At 59.6% G+C, this 21,200-nt stretch overlaps 4 protein-coding genes across 4 annotated transcripts; 3 read left to right on the forward strand and 1 right to left on the reverse strand.

The window, feature by feature from the left end:
• Positions 1-5,071: 5,071 nt before the first annotated feature.
• KVR01_011568 (uncharacterized protein) lies at positions 5,072-7,409 on the forward strand (the record flags this gene model as incomplete). The annotated part of the gene is made up of 5 exons (XM_044793682.1): positions 5,072-5,176; positions 5,266-5,730; positions 5,856-5,885; positions 6,087-6,262; positions 6,767-7,409. The coding sequence occupies 5 exons, from the start codon at positions 5,072-5,074 to the stop codon at positions 7,407-7,409; spliced, it is 1,419 nt and encodes a 472-aa protein (XP_044639277.1).
• Positions 7,410-8,473: 1,064 nt separating this feature from the next.
• KVR01_011728 (uncharacterized protein) lies at positions 8,474-12,343 on the reverse strand. The gene is made up of 2 exons (XM_044781351.1): positions 11,749-12,343; positions 8,474-11,683 (listed from the first exon to the last, which is right to left on the reverse strand). Exons 1-2 carry the CDS (start codon positions 11,929-11,931, stop codon positions 8,861-8,863), a joined length of 3,006 nt encoding a protein of 1,001 aa, XP_044639437.1. The 5' UTR covers positions 11,932-12,343; the 3' UTR covers positions 8,474-8,860.
• Positions 12,344-12,443: 100 nt separating this feature from the next.
• Positions 12,444-16,242, forward strand: KVR01_011500 (uncharacterized protein). Its single transcript, XM_044794035.1, has 2 exons — positions 12,444-12,684; positions 12,761-16,242. The coding sequence occupies exon 2, from the start codon at positions 13,406-13,408 to the stop codon at positions 16,211-16,213; it is 2,808 nt and encodes a 935-aa protein (XP_044639209.1). The 5' UTR covers positions 12,444-12,684; positions 12,761-13,405; the 3' UTR covers positions 16,214-16,242.
• A 1,540-nt stretch (positions 16,243-17,782) lies between these two features.
• On the forward strand, positions 17,783-21,142 carry KVR01_011560 (uncharacterized protein). Its single transcript, XM_044783145.1, has 3 exons — positions 17,783-18,442; positions 18,521-19,217; positions 19,329-21,142. The coding sequence occupies exons 1-3, from the start codon at positions 18,307-18,309 to the stop codon at positions 20,236-20,238; spliced, it is 1,743 nt and encodes a 580-aa protein (XP_044639269.1). The 5' UTR covers positions 17,783-18,306; the 3' UTR covers positions 20,239-21,142.
• Positions 21,143-21,200: the final 58 nt, after the last annotated feature.

A 21,200-nucleotide genomic window follows, 5' to 3' on the forward strand; every position in this document is an offset into this window, starting at 1 on the left:
GGGGGGGGGACCAGGGGATGGGGAATGATGATGCACTTGTGATGTGCAGTGCAAGCGCGGAGTCTCTCTGTCTGGTGCAGGGGGGGAGGGGTGGTGGTGGTGGTGGTGGTGGTACATGGTAAAATGTAATTGGATTTTTTTTGTGATTCTAATTGAAACATAAACCCGAGTAAGTAAGAGTGAGACAGACAGCCGGGCGCGGGTGGGTCCCTATGCTATTACAGTATTCGCCTTGTGTAGTGGGTGGGTGGCAGGGTGGGTGGCTGCTTGGTTACCTTTGCTGACTGACTGACTGACTGACTTACCTTACTGACTGAGTGAGTGGCTGGTGATGTTGCGGAGGTACGGTGGGCTGGCTGGGCGAGTTAGTTACCTACAATAGATAGGCGAGCATTGCCAGCTAGCTGTTGGCCAGGCACTGCCAGATGGCTCAGGCACTGGCTGTGGCCGGTTGGTTGGTTGTGTCGTGCGGCCTGGCTGGCCTGGCCTGGCCTGCGTTGGATGGCTGGCGGATTTCAGGTACCTTACCTGCCTGCCTGCATAGCCAGCGGGTTTTTCTGTTTACATAGGTTTGCCAAGAGCTAAGCTACCTGCGGAGTAGCCCACCTAGCTACCTAACTGACCAAGGTACATACATACATACATACATACATACATACATACATACATACATGCATGTGGAGAAGAAAATAGGGAAAGGAAGACGTATGATTTGGGGGCCATTTTTGGAAAACAGATCGCCCTCGTAGGATTTCCGACGTAAACACATGGGTGGGGACCCGAGCCAGCCAGCCAGCCAGCCAACATACAACAACTAACAGCCAGAGTGACAGATACTAGGTACCTAGGTAGGCAGGTAGGTCGAATAGAGGGCCTCTGTTGCTGCCAACCCTTCTTTTCCCGCCCCACTCAGAAAGCCAACGGGCGACCGTTGAATTTTCTTATTTAGGGAATTCGCTCGGCGGGAGGATTGGGGAAGGATGTTGAGATGTGGCCCGTTGTGGGTACTGTACGTGGAGCAAGGACGATGGTACGTCGTCGCGACATCATGGTCAGGATCGTCTAGCAGTGTAGTATAGTTGGTTGGTTAGTAGTACTAAGGCTCCTGGTTTACTTGGACAAAAGTGGGCGCGCGGCGGCTACGACGGACATGTTGGTTGCTTGGGTGTTGGCCAAGGGGGGGTGGATGGTGGGAGCTTCAACAGACGAGGCTTAAAGCGGGCTGAATTGCTGTGCAACGAACTGGGAGCGACTGAGCCCGGGATGGAAGCGATGGAGGGGGGTGTGACAGCGTTCAAAAGCGAGGGGACAGGGTGAGAGAAAAAAACAATTCAGAGAATTGACTGGATTGAATTTCTGGAAGGTTTCCCAATTTGGAAACTTCCAGAAAATACAAGGCCAGCCAATTGGCGCAAAAACTTAGGACGAAATTTCACTCGCAGAGGAAAAAAAAAAAGACTTGATGGAGGGATGGTGTACCCGTGCCGTTGCCCGACCGCCCCCGTACGAATGGAGACTGCGGGATAAGCGCGACAAGTCGCGCCAAGGGAGGTAGTACCAGAAGGATGGAGGGGAACACAAGAGCCTGCCCGGCAGGGCAGGGAGAAAGAAACGGAACGAGAGATTGAAAAAAAAAAATAGAAAAAAAATACGCGCACATGCCGTGTTACCCATTGCATGGTGTTTGACAGCTTGTTGGGGAAGGGGGCAGGGGGGGAGGGAATGATGCACGGAAGATGGCCAACGCATGTAAGTGCACATCACTGCAGCCGGGCAAAAGCCAGGGCCAGGGCAGGCCCAGGCGAACCCCTGAAAGCGTTCGTCTGTTTTCCTCCTTCGAGCCTTCGCTTCCTTCCCGGTTGCGTCAGTTGCGACACGTGCATGCTTTCTTTCCGAGCGATCCTACCCAGCGCTTGAACATTTCTACTCCGTACGGGCATGTGGACAAGGGGCCGCCGCCCAGGGGAGAGAGAGAGGGGGGGGGTGGTTGTGTGAGGCTTTTTCCTAATAGGGGAGACCACCGACAGAAACGGTGGATGTCGTGCAAATGCAGGCTGTGAGATCCGTTTAACGACACAGCACATCAGACCAGAGTGCAGAGTGGCAGAGCCCAACCGGAGGGGAGGATCTTTCCCTAGCCCTACCATCGGCAGATCTCCGCCGCGCCACGATCATTGTCGTGGCTGCGCGTGCCGCGTCTGTGTGAGTGAGTGCGTGAGTGTGTGTGTTGGGACTATTCCCCGCGGCTAATGGGCCAATGGGGCGGCGGCGGAGCACGTTATTTTTGCCCATCCGTCCCTCAAGGTAGCTCATTCGGGTGCATCACATTGAGACAACTACCGTGGGCTTGGGAAAGGGGGGGAGGGGGGAGTAGGTGTGCATGTGACATGTGTGTGGAGTGGAGTATGCGTGTGCGTGTGCGTGTGCTCGCGTGTGCATTGTATGAATGTGTGTGTGCATGTGTGTGTGCGAGTGTGTGTGAGTGGGACACTTAGTCTTCCCTCGTGGCCGCAGCGCCCGTGAGGTGCACTGGATATAGAAAGCCGGACAGTCATCGTTGTGCGAAACAGCACCTTTAGCCACGCTGGCCCAGAGGGATTTTAGAAGCCGTCATCTGGCCGACATAGTCGCTGGGCGCCGTGATTGGCCCCAGGGGCTTGCAGGGCGCGGGCAAAGGAGCTCGACTCGGCCTGGCTGGTCAGATGTTTGGTCTTCCTTCCGTGGGTCACGATGACCGTTTTTTCCCTTGCCCGTGCCCAAAGCTCAGGGGTTCGGGAGAGAAACAAGCCCAGGCGCAAGACCAGATTGGTGCCTCATAGTGAGGTAAAGGCCGTTGCGAGAGGGAGAGAGGGTCAGAGGGGGCAAGGGTGGAGCAGGTGAGGTCAGGGCAGGTCAGCAAGCCGTCCGGGGCCCGAAGATTGCCAAGTGTGCCTGTCAGATTAGCTAGCGGGGCTCCGATATCTAAAAATAGCCCCCACCACCCGCGCTACCGCTCGGAGGTACAGTGCAGAAGTGATGCAGAGTTGCTGCAGAGTGCTGCTGCTGCTGCTGCTGCTGCAGTGTGCGCCCGAGTCCACTCGCAGAGAACAACAGTCGCATTCCGAGCCTCAGGGGAGCCCCCATGCAATCCGAGGTCCATCGGCGGTCCATCGACGGTCCATCGCGATCCTGTGCAGACTTCGCCGACAGCCTTCGGGGTCGCTGTGCCGTGTGGTGCGTGATCAGTGATGCGCAGGCCAGACAAGAGGTGTGCTTGCCGCAGCGGCACCTGGGCCCCGCCGACCAGTAAGCCGGGCATATAGGCAGGGGTCCGGCCACATGGCCCACGGTGCCTGCAGTAGGATTGGTGTTGGGGGCCTAAAAATATCAGAACAGGGCTGGCCGGCGACTAGAGAGAGAGAGAGAGAGAGTCGCGGTCATGATGCTGCATGCTGCTTGATGCTCTCTGCCCTCTGCCCGCTGCCCTGCTCGCTCATGCTGATGCCGATGCTGATGCTGATGCTGATGATGCTGATTTCTGCTGTCTGCCCCCTTGCAGAGCGGCTGTACAGTCCCAAGAAAGATCCCAGCCTTGCTGCTTTCGGGCATCTTCCGCCCCCAAAATTAAACCTCTGGGACGCTTGACCACGTTTTTGTCTGCCGTGGTGGTTGCACAACATGTCCGGAACCTGGGTCCCGGCTGCGTCGTGAGATAGGACTTTAGAATCACTGGCCTCTTGGGGCAGTTTTCTTTTTTCACCCCCGGTTGAACGGTCGTGGGTGCGAGCCAGAAACGGTGACCCGTCACTCCTCGCACCTGATGCAGGGCGCCTGCTTGCCTTGTGTGTGTTTGTGTGTGTCCTGTACGGTACTCGCGTCGCACAAAAGTCCAAGCTGGCTGGCAGGCTGGCATGGCATGGCACCGCGGGTTTGCGCCGAATCGATCGGACCGCAGCGATTTACATAGCTCGCCAAGTTCTAAATCGGAACCCGCTAGTGCCAAGGCTGTCACTCTGTCACTCTGTCACTCTTAGTCAAGCCCCTTTGGCGAGCTGCCGTCCGATGTCTCAGCTACGCTACCCGGCGGCAGCACTGCTACCTCGACCCGACCGAAGCCACAGCCCCGGGAGGCAGAAGCTGACTGCGGCGAGGCACTCACGCCATGTCGCCATGTGGCGGCTCAGATTTGCGCTGTTTCGCTTCTGATGCCCCGTCTCAGGTTGGGGCCGGCTGCGGTGCTGGCACTGAGAGCTGGAAGAGCTGGCATCCAGGCCATTTGCAGCCTGAACAGACCCCCAAACTGGGGCCAGGGGAACTCGGGGAGGATGAGGCGGCCATGGCTGAGAGCTGATTGCAGCGGCTGCTCATCTGTTTCTAGTATGGTACTGTTGTATGGTACTGTCCTGAACACGGTGGCCTGGTTCATGTCGGAGAAGCCGTACTACATCCAACATTGCATTGTGTTGTGGGACTGGCTGTGAGCTTGGTGGCCCTGGGGAATGTGTGCCCAAGTGCTTGTTTGAGCACAGTTGCGAAGATATCTGGGCAAGCAGCAAGGTCCACCAATGTTTCTCTTCTGCCTTGTAGTTGCGGGGAGAGAGGAACTGTGAGCTCGTGACCTGCAAATAAGCGATTGGTTGTTGTCTTGCTTCACAGGAGAAATTGGTGGCGACACGGCTGATCGTCGCTGTTCATCTCGCCATCAAAAGTATGAATGCTGATGGTGACACAACAAGGTTTGCCTGGCAGGCCTGGGAGCTGCCTCGAGATTGTGCAAATGAATGAATTGTGGAATTGTGGGGGAGATGGTGCTCCGTGCAGCAGTGCCAGAGTGTCAGAGGTGCTGTGCCTGCAGCAGTGGGTAATGGGTTGCCGGCCGGCTGCCCCTGCTGCTGTGAGTGCCCCGCAGTGGTCGTGATGCACGGACCATGCCGGGAAGCTCTCTACTCCAAGACGCGTCTGGCGCGTCTCCCAACCGTCTGGGGCTCCCAGCCGACACTCGGCAGACAAGAGACCCAACTGCACCAGAGCCCCGATTGCGACACAACCGACCACAGCCAGAATCTCCAGCATCTCGGTGCACGACTCCAAGATGCCCGAGGTGACGGCTGCCGACCGGCAGGATAACATCCTGAATCATGCAAAAAAGCTCTACAGCGATGGCAAGTTCAAGGCTGCCTTGGCCGCCTTCAAGGAGGTAAGTTCACCATCGCGCATCGCGCATCGCGCCCTGGACTGCCCTGGACTGCACCTGTGACAAACGACGGGCTGACCCACTCCTGCAAGGCCATTCTCAGATGCCCTTGTACCAGAGATGTCTTGGTGCAGTCAAAGAAGCTGGGATTGAGTCTTAAGGACATTCAAATCTCACGCTGCCACTGCAAGGATTTCGACTTGTTGTTGGCCTCAACCCCACCCAAGCTGTGCATGTACAAGCTGGCCAAGAGACCCTGCACCTGTGGAAGCGATGTCGTCCACTGCAATGTCTCCAGCCACCTGCGTGCCCTGGATGGCATCATTGCGACATATGAAAAGCTCCAGGCTCCGGCTAAGGCCCGTCAGTATGCCATTCTTTTCATCATCACTTGCCCACACGCCCCACAGGGTTATTTGAGACTGGCCGAGGCTCTGCGTCTTGGAGATACAGAGAATTCTCCCAACACAGTCGCCCGATGCAGGAGGATCTACCGTCAAGCCATCCAGAGCGTGGAAGAGTATGGTGGCAAGGTCAAGCCCGTGCTTATGCTTAAGGTATGTCAGTCATTGTGGCTTATCTATTGGCTATTCATTGTGTACACTACACTGTCTGTCTGTAGCCACAAGACTACATATAACCGGCCTCACTATAGCAGAAAAGTGCTGACTGGTTGGCTTAGACACTGACAAACATGTTGCGAATGGACATCGTCGACGCTCTGCCACCCGAGTTGCAGCTCCACGTCCTCGGATACCTCAGCGACACTAGCCTTTGCCGTGCCATGCGAGTCTCAAAGGCTTGGAATAGAACCTGTCTAGACCCCAGTCTCTGGACCATCCTGACCTTCAGAGGGGCTCAGCAGAAGGTCCGCAAGGGGATCCTCAACCAAGTCGTCTCCAAGCGAGCCAAGGGAAAGGTCAAGGATCTTTCTCTCTTGTGTGTGGGCAAGCTGAACATCGACCCACAAGTTCTCAGGGCCGTGCTCAAGCTTCTGGTCCAACTGGAGTCACTCGAGCTGACAGGCACGACACACCCACAGGCTGTCAATGGCATTGACTTGGACATGATGCCCCCTGCGGACATTTGGTCTAGTGTCGTGTTCGCAGAGGCACCAGCGTCCCTTCAGACCCTGGACTTCCAAGGGTTTCGGCCCATGACTGTTTCGGAAAGCTGGCTGCCTCCAGCAACTATCCCAATGTCGCAGTCTCTGGAAAAGCTCCGAGTCGGCAACGTGACAAGTCACTCGCCAATTCTCAAGATGCTATACTCAACACAGTGGCCAAAGTTGAGGACCATTGAGATGAAATCAGGTGCCTTCAACACACATGTGATGGTTGATCTGGAGAAACTTGCCAGTGTCACACCTGCACTTCGGGATCTAAGTATCCGTGCCCTACATACTACTGTGCACCCCTATGCCACACCGTCATGGGAGTACCTTGAACGACTGGAACTCACAATAAAGACATACGCATACTTCGACGTTGGTGCAATACCCATCAGCACCCTGCCCCCAGCTCTCCCGCCTGCATTTCTGACCCTCCCTCGGCTGCGGGAAACCTTGCGATCCCTCTCGTTTCCCAGGAGGAGCGGAGGCCTGATTCGTGCCTACCAACGAATAGCCACATTATTTGTACACTTGGCACCCAACACCAAGGCACTTCCACCTGTGATGGAACTTCCGCGACTGGAGCATTTGTGCCTGCGACTGCCGGAGTCTCCGCCAAACGAAGCCATTGCCAACCTAGCCGCCCTGTCCTGGTTCCTCGAGCTCATGAAGCCGAGCATGACCAACGGTACCCTCAAGTCCCTGGCCATCTCATTCAACAGCCAGACACAGCACCTGTTCGATAGCGTCCTCAACAAGCACGCCATCCGTACGCTTAGCTGCATGGACTTTATCGACGAGGAGTGGCTCTCAGGTCCTGAGCCAAGCTGCGGAGACCGCTTTTGCACCTGGGTCCAGACCTTCCCCAACCTCACTGCACTGGGCGTCTTCCCCCAGAGGACTATGACATGTGGCATGCACGTTCTCAAGGTCCTGCACAACGAGAGCATGATCAAGCTGATCTACACGAATGTCCTGGCTGGCACCATGCGCGACCATGTGCTTGCAAAGGCTAAGGAGCGGGGGATCACGGTGATTGAGCACCTGGACCGCATCCCGGAGGAAGGTCGCCCGTGGTGCCCCTCTGATGTCTTGAGGCGTCTCGAGCGGGGACATGAATTCTAGGGACACCAGGATCCCCACAGAAGACGAATACTAAAAAGAAAAAGATGAAAAAAAAATGGACAAAGAAGGAGAGAGTTCAAGAAGAAAGACATCTGGATCCAAACAGACATGGATGTCTATCTGCATGACGGGAGGCACACCAAAGAGCCTCGATCTGTCTCGAAAGGTCCCATCCATCCAACAACGCAGACACGAATAATGATTCACGGATTTGGTTTTTGCAAGAATTGCATGGCGCAACACTGCATGGCATGGCATGGTGCCGGCGTCGAAATGATACCCAGGTTTGGTTGGTCACTCTGGAATAGGCCACGGTGGTTTACCTGGCCGTTTGGAAGAAAGGCACACACATGGTATGGTTGCCACTGGATTTGGTTGGTTTTTTCTCCTTTTGCGTGGCTTGTTTCTCAGCAGCGTCATGACACGCAGGAATGAGAAACCGAGAACCCCTCTCTGATGAGGACTGGCTCGAGGTTGGAAAGTCCCATGGTCTCATCACAGCTGATGGGTCCTCAACACGGTTGGTTGGTGGTCTTGTTTTGAATGGGCTTCTGAGGGTTGGGTATGCCCTACCTGTGCCCATCGATGGCCTTGGAGGTGTGGACGTTCCAGGCATTGCAAGGCCTGTTGCACTTGAGGGATTCACACATTTGGCGATGGTTTGTGGTTTCAAACCGGCTGGCTGCTGCTGGTGTTATGGGAACTTGCGGCCATTTCTGATGGCCAGGCCCTAGAGGTGCAATCCCCCCAGGCACGTGCTGCTGCACTTTGAGCTTAGGCAGCCAGAGATTCATGATGAATCCTTAGGTAGAAACCGGACTTTGTATGATCAATCAAATTGCTCTGTGAAAAAATTGTGACTCTCTATCATCAAACCAAGCCCACAGCAGTGTAACAAGATTTCTGGCTTCGCATCTAGGTAACACAAGAAGCCCTCAACATGTTCTTCCATGTATACACATGTCGTAAGCACACAGTCATTCATCACATCATCAACGTCAACCATCAAGTCGTCACAATAATGCACGGCCGTCAAGCACTCATCACGTCGTCAGATGGTGGGGTGGGGGAAGGTGGGTTGGAGCCGGGGGACATGCAGCACTCATAACATGATCAAGGGGCCGTGAACATGAAGTCATTATTTCCTTTCCAGTCCGCAATGCCAAAAGACCAAGACCAAAAACCAAGAACAAGAAGAAAAATGAGAAGAATAAGAAACGATCAACAGAAACCCAGAACCAAGCAAACACCAAATGTAGTAGTAGTAGTCTTCTTCCCACACCAACACAACCACTTCCCACATCTTCTCTCTGCACACACCACACATGTATGCAGGCACGTAAAAAAACACACCACCAACCTCAGGATATCATCATCAACTCAAAGACCAAAACCCCCTCTCCTTCCTTATGAACAGACCCGTCTCCAAGAAACCCAACCACCGAACAAACTCACTCCCCCTCCCCCTCCCGCGCACCCGACCCCGGCCCCGGCAGCCCAGGCGTGGGGGGCACCACCTCGCCAGCAATAAGGCTCTGCAGCTCCCACGGGCTCAGCGTGCTCCGCCGCCTGTTGGCCGCCTTGGCCGCCCTGCCGCGCACCTCGCGCTTCCGGACGGCCGGCCTGCCAGGGCTGGGCGCATGAGGTGGTGGTGCCGCGGCGGCGGCGGGGTTTTTCCTGGGCGACAAAGGTGCGGCAGCGGCCTTGCGCGCCGCCGACGACGACGGGGCCACCACCACCGCCCTGCCGCGGTCCTCCTCGTCGTCATCATCATCCCCGCCGCTCGCCCCGAGCACCGAGACCCCGCCCCGCAGCCCGTTCTCGTCCGTGCTGAGGCTCGCGCCGCCCCCGCTCCCGCTGCCGCTCGCCGCCGACCCCCCGGACACGGCGCGGTCTTTCTTGGTGGGGTCTCCTCCCCCCACCTCCCCGACGTCATCGGCGGCTGCGGCGGCGGCGGCGGACCCCCCGCTCGGCACGCGCGAGCTGCTGCTGGCCACCGTGGACGTCGAGCCCCCGCCGCCGCCCCCGCCGCCGCCTCCCTGGTTCAGGCGCGCGGCCCTCAGCTTGGCCCTGACGCGGGCGGCGTCGGCCTCGCGCTCCGAGGCGGCGAGCTTGGCTGCTATGCGCGCCATCGTCAGCGGGGACTGCTGTGGCGGGGGCGCTATGTTGCGCGGCAGCGGGAGGCGGGAGCCCGCCTTCCCCGGGGAGCGGGTCGGGGACTCCGGGGCTGGGCGCCTGGCGGAGGCGGAGGCGGAGGATGAGGAGGGCTCTGGCTCCGTGGGCGCGGCCGTGGTGGTGATTGGCGGGGCCTGCTGTTGCTTTTCCCTGGGCGAGGGCTTCTTCGCGTCGTTCTGGGGTGGTGGGGGCCGCAGGGACTTGTCGTTGCTCGGGGTGGACTTGCCCGGGCGGGGCGGAGGGGGCATTTCCGCCCTGCTGGTTGTCGGTGCTGGTGGGGCCCGTGCCCTGCTTGTTTCTTGTCTCGTGGCGGCGGATCGCGCAGATGACGCGTTGGTGGGAGCAATGGCCCTGGTTGACTTTTGACGGGTGATTGTCCTCGTCGGGGTGTCCTTCTTCTCCTGCGCCTGAGCCTGGGTCGCCCGGGTGACTCTTGCGGAAGGCTTGCTCTGCGTTGGCGTGTCTTTCTTAGCCGACACGTCAGACCGAGTAGACTTGACGGTCGTCTTTGTCGAGGATTTGGAAACTGAGGACTCGGGCGTGTCGTATGAAGATCCAGGGTCGGTGAATATGGCAGAATTTGGTCTCGACTTTGGCTGGTCGCTCTGTCCGTCTGCAGAGACCTTGAGCCTCTTTTGTGGTGACTCGCCCTCTTTCACGCGGTGCGGTGGTGGTGGTGGTGGTGGTGCCCTGGCGCTCTCAGTCGAAGCGTCTCGCATGAGCTCTGATGACCGTTTTCTCGATTTCTCGGTCAGTCTTGCCGATGGTTTCCGGTTCCCTGAAACGGCTGTCTCTTCTAGTGGTGTGATCTTTGGTGGTGGCGGAAGCGTCATGGAGTTGGTGTCATCCGAAAGCCCGGTGGAATGCTGGAGGATCTCAATATTCGGCTCAGATGCTTGCAACTCGTCCATATCAATGTCCTCGACGTCATCTTGGAAGATGCTAGATGCCGCGTCGCTTTCGTCGCCATCGTCTTGAGCTCCCTCGTACTCGGGCGCCATGTCCTCGTAGCCTGGGGCGGGAACAAGGTGCAATGATCCTTCGCGGCTCGGTGGTTCTTCCGGCTTGAAGTCCATTTGATCCTCTTCGCCGTAGTCGTCTTCATTCTCGTCGTCGTCTTCTTCGTCGTCCTCCTCCTCTTCGGCCTGTCCTTGCTCTTCTTCTTCCTCTTCTTGAAGCGTCGATAGTTGGAAGGGGTCGTTCGCAGACGGCTTGTCCGTATTCTGCACCCGAACCGGGCTCAGACGCAACCCCATCTTCAGCTCCTCGATGTCGACCGGGTGACCGCCGGCAGCCATCCTACGGCGCCAGCCGTCGATGAGATGCACCGCATCTCTCCACCTGGTCTCCATCTTCTCCCAGCCATCACGCAGGCGGAAGATCTCTTCCTCCCGCACAACGACCTCCTCCATTGGCACGAATGACGGGTTGGTGAGCAAGGCGCGCACGTGCTCGAGCACGCTGGTCATGTCGTTGGCCATGTCTTCGGGGCTCGTGGCCAGCACAACAGCGTGATTAACGCTCTTGTTGCCGGCAGCGCCGTCCTCCTTGTCCCAGCCGCTCATCTCCTTGAGGCTGTCGCCTGTCTTTCGAATAAGAGAGAGAAGGGTCTCATTCTCCTCACTGAGGCCCCTGGCCAGCTGGGCCAGGAATGCGTTGGTCTCCTCGCGCAGGTTGTACCCCTGGTCCGTGGTGGAAGCACCGGCGTTCATGTCCTCGGCACCAATCTCCCCGGCCACCTGGATCGTCGTGATGGTGTTGCCCTTGCGTTCGCCCCTGGCGCGGCCTGCGTCGGTGACAGCCTTCTTCAGGGCGTCGATCTGCCTGTCCCGCTTGCGCACCTCATTGGCGCAGGCGGCCCTCGTCTCGGCGACCAGCTTCTTGGAGCGTGCGGCCTCGTCCTTGAGCTTCTGGATGGTGGCGTCGGCATTCTTGAGCTGGGACCGCAGGGCGGCCTCCTCGGCGTCGTGCAGGGCTATCTTGCGCTCTGCCTCGGTGTACCTGTCGTGCAGGCGCGAGAGGGTGTCGGTCTGGCGGAGAGAGTCGGCGCGGACGGAGCGCAGGGTTGTGGAGAGGGCCTCGCGGTGCTCGGCGTCGCGCTTTGTTCAGGTCAGCGGGGATTGGCCTTGTTGAGGCTGGGGACAGGGTGTAGTAGCTAGCATACGTCGCGGCGCAGGATCAGGTCGTTGACGACGCCCATGATGCGGCCCATGGTATCGGCAAGCTCATGGTCACTGTAGCCCGGGTCGGAGAAGTCGATGGCCCGGCCATCGCGCAGCAGGCCCCGGCATAGCAGCTGGTTGTTTATGTACAGCGACGCTGTGCGCAGGTTTTCGGAGTCTATCATGATGTCGTTGACAGCCTGGCGACCATTACGGCAAAGCCGATCGTGTGTGTCGTGTGTGTCGTGTGTATCGTGTGGTCGGGGTCGGGGGCGGAGTCGAGGAGCAGGAGGAACAGCTTCGAAGGCGCAATGTTGGGGCTGAGGTTGTTGTTTGGTGATGGCTGGAGCTCCGATATGCCAGCTTGCTCGCGACAGTACTTGCCACACAAAAAAAGTTGACACAACTCAGCAGCTCCGAGCTAGCCAGACGCCATGGGACGGAGGAATCGAGGAATGTGCAGGCACGCGCAAGGTGTGTGTGTGTGTGTGTGGGAGAGACTGGAGGAGTAGCCACCCACACCCTTGTTCCTTCCTGCCCATATCTAATGCGCCCGAGCTACGACGGCCACGGACGGCAGGCCTTGTTTGGAATCGCGTGGGGCGGGCCGCGTTACTGGGGCAACACACACGTATCTCGCCCGACAGCGCATGAATTTTCATTTCACATTCCCTGCGCGACTTGCTCCCCGGCTGCTGTCATTGATGCTCGGCTCTTGCCACGATGCTATTGGGATGGTCTGGAGTATCCTGGCTCGCCACGCTGGCAGGCTGGCAGGCTGGTCGCGACGGGCCAAGCCAGCCAGCCCAGCCGTCAATGCTCGTCACGCTGCGATGCCATCATGCAGCTGTGATATGCTGACGAGAGACATTCCCATTCTTTCAGCCACTCTAATACACAGTAATAAGCACTCGCTTGACCGTTGACAAGCCTCTGCTGTGCGTGTGCATCGCCACGTTGCCTACCGATGACCCATGATTGCATTGCCCAGGTCATGCTAACACTGGTTCTTAGACTCTTCTGTGCAACGTTATATCCACGAGACTTGCTCTCGCAACTTGTGCCTACTGGCCTGCGCCGTGAGATCAACGTCTCGCCCGCAGGTGGTGTGCGGGAACTCTGACCTGCCCGTCATGGCAACGGGGTGACCTGCTGCCGGAGAGGGTGTGCTGTGGGCGACAGCTTCATAGGCGTGCAAGCGTGCCTGCAGCCCTCGGAACCCCTCGCCGAGACCTTGCATGTCTGAGATTGGAGATGAACCGAGATACCCCCAACGCTCATGACCACGATGCTGTCAGCAGATCGCCAAGACCCCGTCACGATGAGCCGAACTCCGGCAACACGCGTGCACATGAGCTGAAGCCGCATTGTCTGCACTGTAGAAGTGCAGACCCACCACTGGGACCCTGGGGGGCCAAGCAATCAGATTCGTCGCCATCGCCGACGAGAACAAGACGGCGTGATCCATTTTACTCTGCTCTGCTCGGGTAATGGATTTGAGTTGGTGGCTGCTTGTTTCATAGGTCCCAAGACAAGACCCCGCGTCATCCACCCGCGCCTCCCTGGGCTCAGAGCTGCCAAAAGGTGGGGTTATAAGCTCCAAGGGATGCCGTCTCAGCCTCACCTTGCTTGTTCGTCCGTGTGAATCCCTCAACTCATATGTGTGGTCTCATATTCACGGTAGACATGACTCTCATCGACCTCTCCGTCAAGCCGACCTCCCACAACCCGGTCAAGCCCGTCGACATCCGCTTCGAACATCATCCCAATGGCTTCGGCTTGGGCACTGACAAGCCTCGCTTGTCATGGCGGCTGTCCGCCAGCACTCTGCCCCACAACTGGATGCAGAAGAGCTATCAGGTCCAGATCAGGAGGCACACAGACAACACCTCGGCCCAGAAGCTCAACGTGCAGACATGGCGCGTCCCCTCCGACAACTCCGTCCTGAACCAGTGGCCCAGCCAGCCCCTCCAATCCCGTGAGACCGCATCGGTCCGTGTCCTGGCGTCCGGCCACTCGCTGCCGGATCGCCCGGGCCCAGTTGCGAACCCGGACCTGTCCGTGTGGAGTGATTGGCAGGATGTCGAGGCCGGGCTCCTCCACGCCTCGGACTGGAAGGCCAAGTTCGTCACCTCGACCGAGCCACCGCCCAAGGACGGCGTCCCCCACCGGCCCACGCTGTACCGCAAGGAGTTCACCCTGGAGCCCAAGAGCAAGCACACCCGCGCGAGGCTGTACATCAGCGCCCTGGGCCTGTACGCCGCCTCCATCAACGGACGGCGGGTCGGCGACCTGCACATGGCCCCCGGGTGGACCAGCTACCACCACCGCCTGCAGTACCAGGTCTTTGACGTGACGGACCTGCTGCACGATGGCAAGAACGTCATCGGCGTCGAGGTCGCAGAGGGCTGGTACGCCGGGCGGCTCCTCTGGGTCCCCGGGCTGCGCAACCTGTACGGCGACAAGCCCGGGTTCATCGCCCAGCTTGAGACCCAGGATGACAGCGGGTGCTACGACCACGCCGCCCAGGTCGTGTCGGACGACTCGTGGGTTTGCCACCCTTCGCCGCGGCTGAGCTCGTCTATCTACGATGGGGAGGTCTACGATGCGCGGGAGGAGCTCTCGGACTGGTCTAGCCCCGAGTTTGACGCGGCTGGTTCTTGGGATGCGACTCGCATCCTGGAGGTGGACCTTGAAAAGGTTCGGCTCTTCTCGCCTGACGTACCCCCTGTGCGGGTAACGCAGACAGTGGGAGTGGTAGACATTTTCAATAGCCCAAGCGGTAAGGTGCTGGTGGATTTCGGACAAAACCTGGTGGGCAGGGTCAGGATCCACGGCCTCCAGAAGCCCAAGGGCCACCAGCTACAGATCAGGCACGCCGAGGTGCTGGAAAATGGTGAACTTGGGACGAGGCCCCTCCGGAACGCCAAGGCGACTGACAAGTACATATTCTCGGGCGACGAGAGGTCAAAATCGTCATGGAGCCCCGAGTTCACCTTCCACGGGTTCCGCTACATCGAGCTCACGGGGGTGTCGGCGGACGAGCTGAGCAAGGACAACCTCTGCGCACTGGTGCTACACTCGGACATGAGGCGGACGGGCCACTTCAGCTGCTCCGACGAGCTCATCACCAAGCTGCACGAGAACGTGGTGTGGGGGATGCGCGGCAACTTCCTGTCGGTGCCGACCGACTGCCCGCAGCGCGACGAGCGGCTGGGGTGGACGGGCGACATCCAGGTGTTCTCGACGACGGCGTCCTTCATCTACGAGAGCGCGGGCCTGCTGGCCAACTGGCTGCAGGACCTCTGGCTCGACCAGTCGACCAACGGCGGCGTGGTCCCCTGCGTGGTCCCCGACGTGCTGCGGGGCCACTCGGGCCAGGACCCGATCCCCGAGGCGGTCTGGGACGACGCGGCGGTGCTGGTGCCGTGGAACGTCTACAACTGGTCCGGCGACGCCGACGTCCTCCGGCGGCAGTGGCCCAGCATGCGCGCGCACGTGGACCAGAGCATCCGGCGCGGGCCCGACGGCCTCTGGGACGAGGAGACGTTCCAGTTCGGCGACTGGCTGGACCCCAACGCGCCGACGGAGCAGGCCGACTTTGCGCGGACGGACGGGACCATGGTCGCGGACGCGTACCTGGTGCACGTCACGGGCGTGATGGCCGAGGCCGCGGTGGTCATCGGCGACGCGGGCAGCGCGGCGCGGTACGGCGCCGACCACGAGGTGCTCCGCCGCCGGTACCAGGACAAGTACGTCAGCCCCGCGGGCCTGGTGGTGGGCGACGCGCAGACGGCGCTGGCGCTGTCGATCCGGTTCGGGCTGCTGGACAAGACGGGCGCGGCGGGCCGGCGGCTGGCGCGGCTCACGCGCAAGGGCGGGCTGCTGGTCGCCACCGGGTTCGCGGGGACGCCCGCGGTGCTGCACGCGCTGGCCGAGAGCGGCAGCCTCGACCTGGCGTACGGGATGCTGCAGCAGAGGACGTGCCCGAGCTTCCTGTACCCGGTGACGATGGGCGCCACCACGGTCTGGGAGCGGTGGGACAGCATGCTCCCCGACGGGAGCATCAACCCGGGGAGCATGACGAGCTTCAACCACTACGCGCTCGGCAGCGTCGCCGAGTTCCTGCACGCCGTCGTCGGCGGGGTGAGGCCCCTGCGCGCCGGGTGGGCCGAGTTCCTGGTGCGGCCGCGGCCCGGCGGGGGGCTGAGGCACGCCGAGGTCAGCTACGACGGCCCGCGCGGGAGGGTTGCCGTGCGGTGGGAGGTGGGCGAGGCCGAGGAGGACGTGGCTGCTGCTGCTGCTGCTGCTGGTGGTGGCGCGGGCGCGACGAGGGCGTTCCAGCTCAGGGTGGAGGTCCCGCCCAACTCGAGGGCGCTGGTGGTGCTCCCCGGGCAGGAGGGGGAGGGCGACGGGGAGTGGGTCGGGAGTGGGATCCACGAGCGGGTCGGGCTGATTCCGGCGTAGGTCCGGCCGGGGGTGGCTGGCTGGCTGGCTGGTGGTTGGCTGGCTGGTGGTTGACTGCTCAGGGGGGGGGGGGAGAAGGAGAAGGAGAAGAAGACGAAGCATATATGTGGTGTCTGATATCATGGGACGAGAGACGGCGTCATGTGGCTTGAACTATAGTGCTATAGAAGGGCGCGGCGATGACCGAGCACATCTTTATGTGGTACGGATGGGCCGGGGCTCTATTTTGACGAGAATTTGGTTTGTGGTTGGCCGGGGACAGGGGACAGGGCACAAGAACGAGAGCAGCTCGGGAGGGCGGCATCTGCTGGGCTGCATCTTGTGTTGCGTGTGTGGTTTGTGGTGTGTGTGAGGGAGGGAGTATTCTGGTACTATTGACTTATGACATACAATGCATATCACAGATATGGCCATGATGGATCGCAAATGGGCTCGTGGTCATGCGACCATGTATCCCTATGGCCGGAAATGGAAACCGAAATCGCGGGATGGGATGTGACATCTCAGAGGTGACAAGATCGAAGCACGAACGACGCTCAGGGGTAAGAAGGGGGGGGTCGGCAGGGCACAAGGCCACATGGCCCTGTCGTTTATTAACAGTAGGTAGGTAGGTAGGTAGGCACTGTACTGTACACACACACACACACACACACACTACCACACACAATAGCAGGTGCAATCAATCCGTCGGTAGTTGGCACACGCGACCCGAAAGACCCGGCAGCTTGGTCCTGGGCCGGGGGGAGGGAGGGCACAACCGTGGCCTGCATGGCCCTGCATGGCCCTGCATGAGCGGGAGGTGGAGCCGGCAGCCAGAGATCCCATGTGCGAGGGTTGCGTCCGGTTGGGTGTGTGGATGCGGAAGTGGGTGTGGGTGGTAGGTTGTGTTGGTCTGGCTTCTTGGTGTCTTGGGCGTGTAGGGGGTATAATAGTGTGTGCGTGTGTGTGTCAGTCAGTGTGTGTGTGTGTACGAGAGTGTGGTGAAACCTTGACTTTGGTGGGCGGGATGGGCCACAGGGCCACAGGGCCACAGGGCACACAGGACGGGTGGGCTCGTCCCCACAGCACATCAATCAGACTGATGGGTTATGGGTCCCCTTTTCCACACTTCTGTCACCTTGGTTCGGCCTGGGCGACACAACCCACTACCAGAACACACTAGCTATCAATGATTCCAGAAGCAAGACCCTGACACCCTGACACCTCGCACCCTCGCACCACCACCAACCCTGAACCCGACTGGATTACACTGGGCCAGATGCGGACTGAGGTCATTTCAGGATCGTCACTCAACCCCGACCGGGCCTGGGATTTCCTCAATCTCAGGGCTCATCTCGTTTTCCCAATTTCCAACCTTGGGACCACCCGCCGACGACACCATTGTTCCTGTCAAGCCACCACCCACTCTGCCCATCAGTCTCCCCACTCCCTGCCGGCTGATATGTTTGGACGTCTTGGCAGCCCGCGCACGGGATTATGACTTTTGTGATATAGACTTTTTTGACCCTGTCTGGTTCCTTTTGGTTTCTTTTTTTCTCGTCCTGATGTCCCCTGCTCTCGTCTGCCCTGCCTTGTCTGGCTTGACCTGCCTTGAATGAGATATAGATAGAGAGAGAGAGAGAGACCAAAGCAGCTCGACCGTACCGACCAACCAACCAGCCAGCCAACCGACTGACTGAGTGTGCTGCGGTTCCTTTGGCCCCAAAACGGACTGACTACATCAAGGCTCACCGTCGCCCTCTCTCCCGGCCTTTCCCCCAGTTCTGCCTCTCTATCTACCACTCCATCGACCGGCTAGCCTATATTTCCCACTATCGACCACAGCCACTGCCTACATTGGCCGTCACGACATCATCATTATCTCGGCACCTCGGCATCCTCCACACTTTGGCACTAAAATTTCCACCTGCCTGACTCATCAATCAAGGCCACTCCAACATCAACACCACCAGCAATTTCGAAACTGCCCGTCCTTCTCTCTCACTCCTTACGCCCATCCGACCTCTCACTCTCATTCTTGCAGGACTCCCAATCCCACTTTTCCCACATACCTACTTCCTTGTAATTATCAACCCCCCACTCTTTCGTTCAGCATGGCCTTGTCACACATGTCCAAGGAGGAATGGGAAGAAATCGCCCAGACCATCCCCGCCAAGGACGATGCCTTCATCCAGAAGTACATGACCGGCCGCGAGGCCCTGATAGCTGAGGAGAAGAGATCACGAAGCGGTAAGTACAGTTGCATCCTCATGCATCGTCCCCAACCAACGTTGTGTAAATCTAACATACACCCCCCAACCCCCCCAGACTACTCGTTCCGCCAGGGCCTGTCGCCAATCGCCCAAAAGGCATGCCGGATCGTAGACAAGATCCGCGAGGAGGAGCAGCGCACGCTATGGACGTACGAGTACGAGGACCAGCTCGCGGTGCGCGAGAACTGCACCATGCACAGCGGCATGATGTTCACCCTGGCCAAGGGCCTGATGGAGCGCACCAAGCTGTGGCGCATCGTGCGCCGCATGCCCAAGGGCTCCGTCTTGCACGCCCACCTCGACGCCATCGTCGACCTGGACTTTGTCTTCGACACCCTGCTCAGCGAGCCGGGCATGCACATCTCGGCCCCCGACGCCCGCCTGGGCACCGCCGAGGCGAGGGCCGACGCCGTCGTCAACTTCCGCTTCTTCGCCACGGACAGGAACCCGACCATGTCTATCTGGGATGACGCCAGCTACTCCCCCGGCGAGTTTGTGCCCCTGGCCAGGGCTGCCGACTCTTTCCCCGAGGGGGGCCGCCAGGGCTGGATCCGCTGGATGAAGAGCAAGACTACCATCTCTGAGACGGACGCCGTCGAGCAGCACCATGGTGTGGACCACATCTGGAGGAAGTTCAGCAAGTGTTTTGTTATTATGGGCACTGTCATCCACTACGAGCCCATCTTCAGGAAGTTCCTCAGGAGGATGATGAAGCAGTACTACGAGGACGGCGTGTACTGGGGTGAGATAAGGTGAGTGCCCTCCCCCCCCCCCCTCTTTTTTTCCTTTTATTTCTCCTCCGGGCCGGTTCTGAAGGCCACGACATGTTTCAGAGTGAATCATGTATGCTTACGACGAGACAGATTCACCTGGCCGCTCAACTACTACCGCCTCGGCCAGGAAACCCCCGAGTCAGACTACAGCCACATGTTCACGGTGATCGACGAGGAGATCAAGGCATTCAAGGCCTCCCCCGAGGGCAAGGGCTTCTGGGGCCTGCGCATGATCTGGACGTCCCTGCGGATCTGGGACCAAAAGTCCATCGTGCAGAACATGGACCACGCCATCACGACGAAGCTCGAGTTCCCGCACCTGCTGTCCGGCTTCGACCTCGTGGGGCAGGAGGACCTGGGCCGGCCCCTGGCCGACGTGCTGCCGGAGCTCTTCTGGTTCCGCAAGCAGCTCGCCGAGGAGGGGCTCGGGGACGGCGCGATGCCCTTCTTCTTCCACGCCGGCGAGACGCTGGGCGACGGGACGGCCACGGACCAGAACCTCTTCGACGCCGTGCTCCTCGGCACGCGCCGCATCGGCCACGGCTTCAGCCTGTACAAGCACCCCCTGCTCACGCGGCTCGTGCGCGAGCGCCGCATCCTCGTCGAGTCGTGCCCCATCTCCAACGAGGTCCTGCGCCTCTGCGGCTCCGTCACGAGCCACCCCCTGCCCGCCCTGCTCGCGCGCGGCGTCCCCTGCGCCCTCAGCAACGACGACCCGGCCATGCTGGGCCAGGACACGGCCGGCATGACGCACGACTTCTGGCAGGCCCTGCAGGGGTGGGAGAACCTCGGCCTCGCGGGGCTGGGCAGCCTGGCCGAGAACTCGGTCCGGTGGAGCTGCTTCGAGGACCAGACGGGCGAGGAGTGGGCGCGCGACGTCAAAGAGGCCAGCCTCGGCGCCGGGGTGAAGGCGCAGAGGCTTAAGGAGTGGGGGGTCATGTGGGAGGAGTTCTGCCTCTGGGTCTGTGAGGAGTATGGCGAGGAGTACGGCGAGGAGTAAAATGAGGAGGAGGAGGAGGACGAAGAATAAGAAGACGAAGTGGAAGAGGAAGAGAACGCTAGGTGGCACATGGGGAGAAAGCAACATGGGGTATGTGAACCCGGGCCGAGGCCCCACGGATGGTATCGCGCCTGGCTTGCGACAGGGGGGGGGGGGCGCAGCGGAGTGGCCCTCGAGGGCGACAAGATCAAGATCGCGCAACGTGGCCCGCCGGCCGCCCAAAACCCCCCACACGGCCGGTCGGTTCGGCCCCTCGAGGAGGGCGGGAAAGGTGATCGCTGAGGTTCTCCTCGGCGGAGGAGGTCCCACCCCATACACGGCTGGGCAGAGACGGGGGAGGAGGAGCGCCGCCTCGCGCGCGCTGCAGCGGGCACACGGAGAACGGGACCGGATAATACCCGCAGACGAAAACGAGACACGGCCCCGGCCCCTCAGCCGGATACCCTCGTGCTCGTGGGTATCCCGAGCCGGATGTGTCCGGCAGCCCCTTGGGAGCTGTCTGTCACGGCAGGGGGTCTGTCTGTGACGTGGCCGCCGATGCGATGTGATGCCGAGGGAAGGCGCGCTGGCAAGCCCAATCGTTGACTGCTTGCTTGCTTTACCGGGAGCTTTTTTTTTTTTTACGAGGCGTCTCGGGGCCTGGGTCGGGTGTTTTGCCTGGGCGGCCTTTTTGATTAAAAAAGAAAAACCCGCATGTGGAATTTCTGGTTCGGCGGAAATGGGGCTTTTTTTGGCCTGGGGCGAAAAGACGGGTTTTTGATGCATTAGATTTATAGAGAGCGATCCTGGCAACAGCAAGTAGTAAAGGAGTGGGAGGGGATGGATTGAGATAGACCGTGAGCAAGAGCTTTGATGCGCACCCTGGGGCGATTACCCAGATAATAATTTATGATGTTCACTCAGATGGCATCGAATCAATGCGAGGTTTCTGATGAGATGCTTGCTAGCCAGTCGTTGCGTCG

Source organism: Diaporthe batatas (genome assembly GCF_019321695.1).
Source record: "Diaporthe batatas strain CRI 302-4 chromosome Unknown Contig00016, whole genome shotgun sequence".
Taxonomy (NCBI): domain Eukaryota; kingdom Fungi; phylum Ascomycota; class Sordariomycetes; order Diaporthales; family Diaporthaceae; genus Diaporthe; species Diaporthe batatas.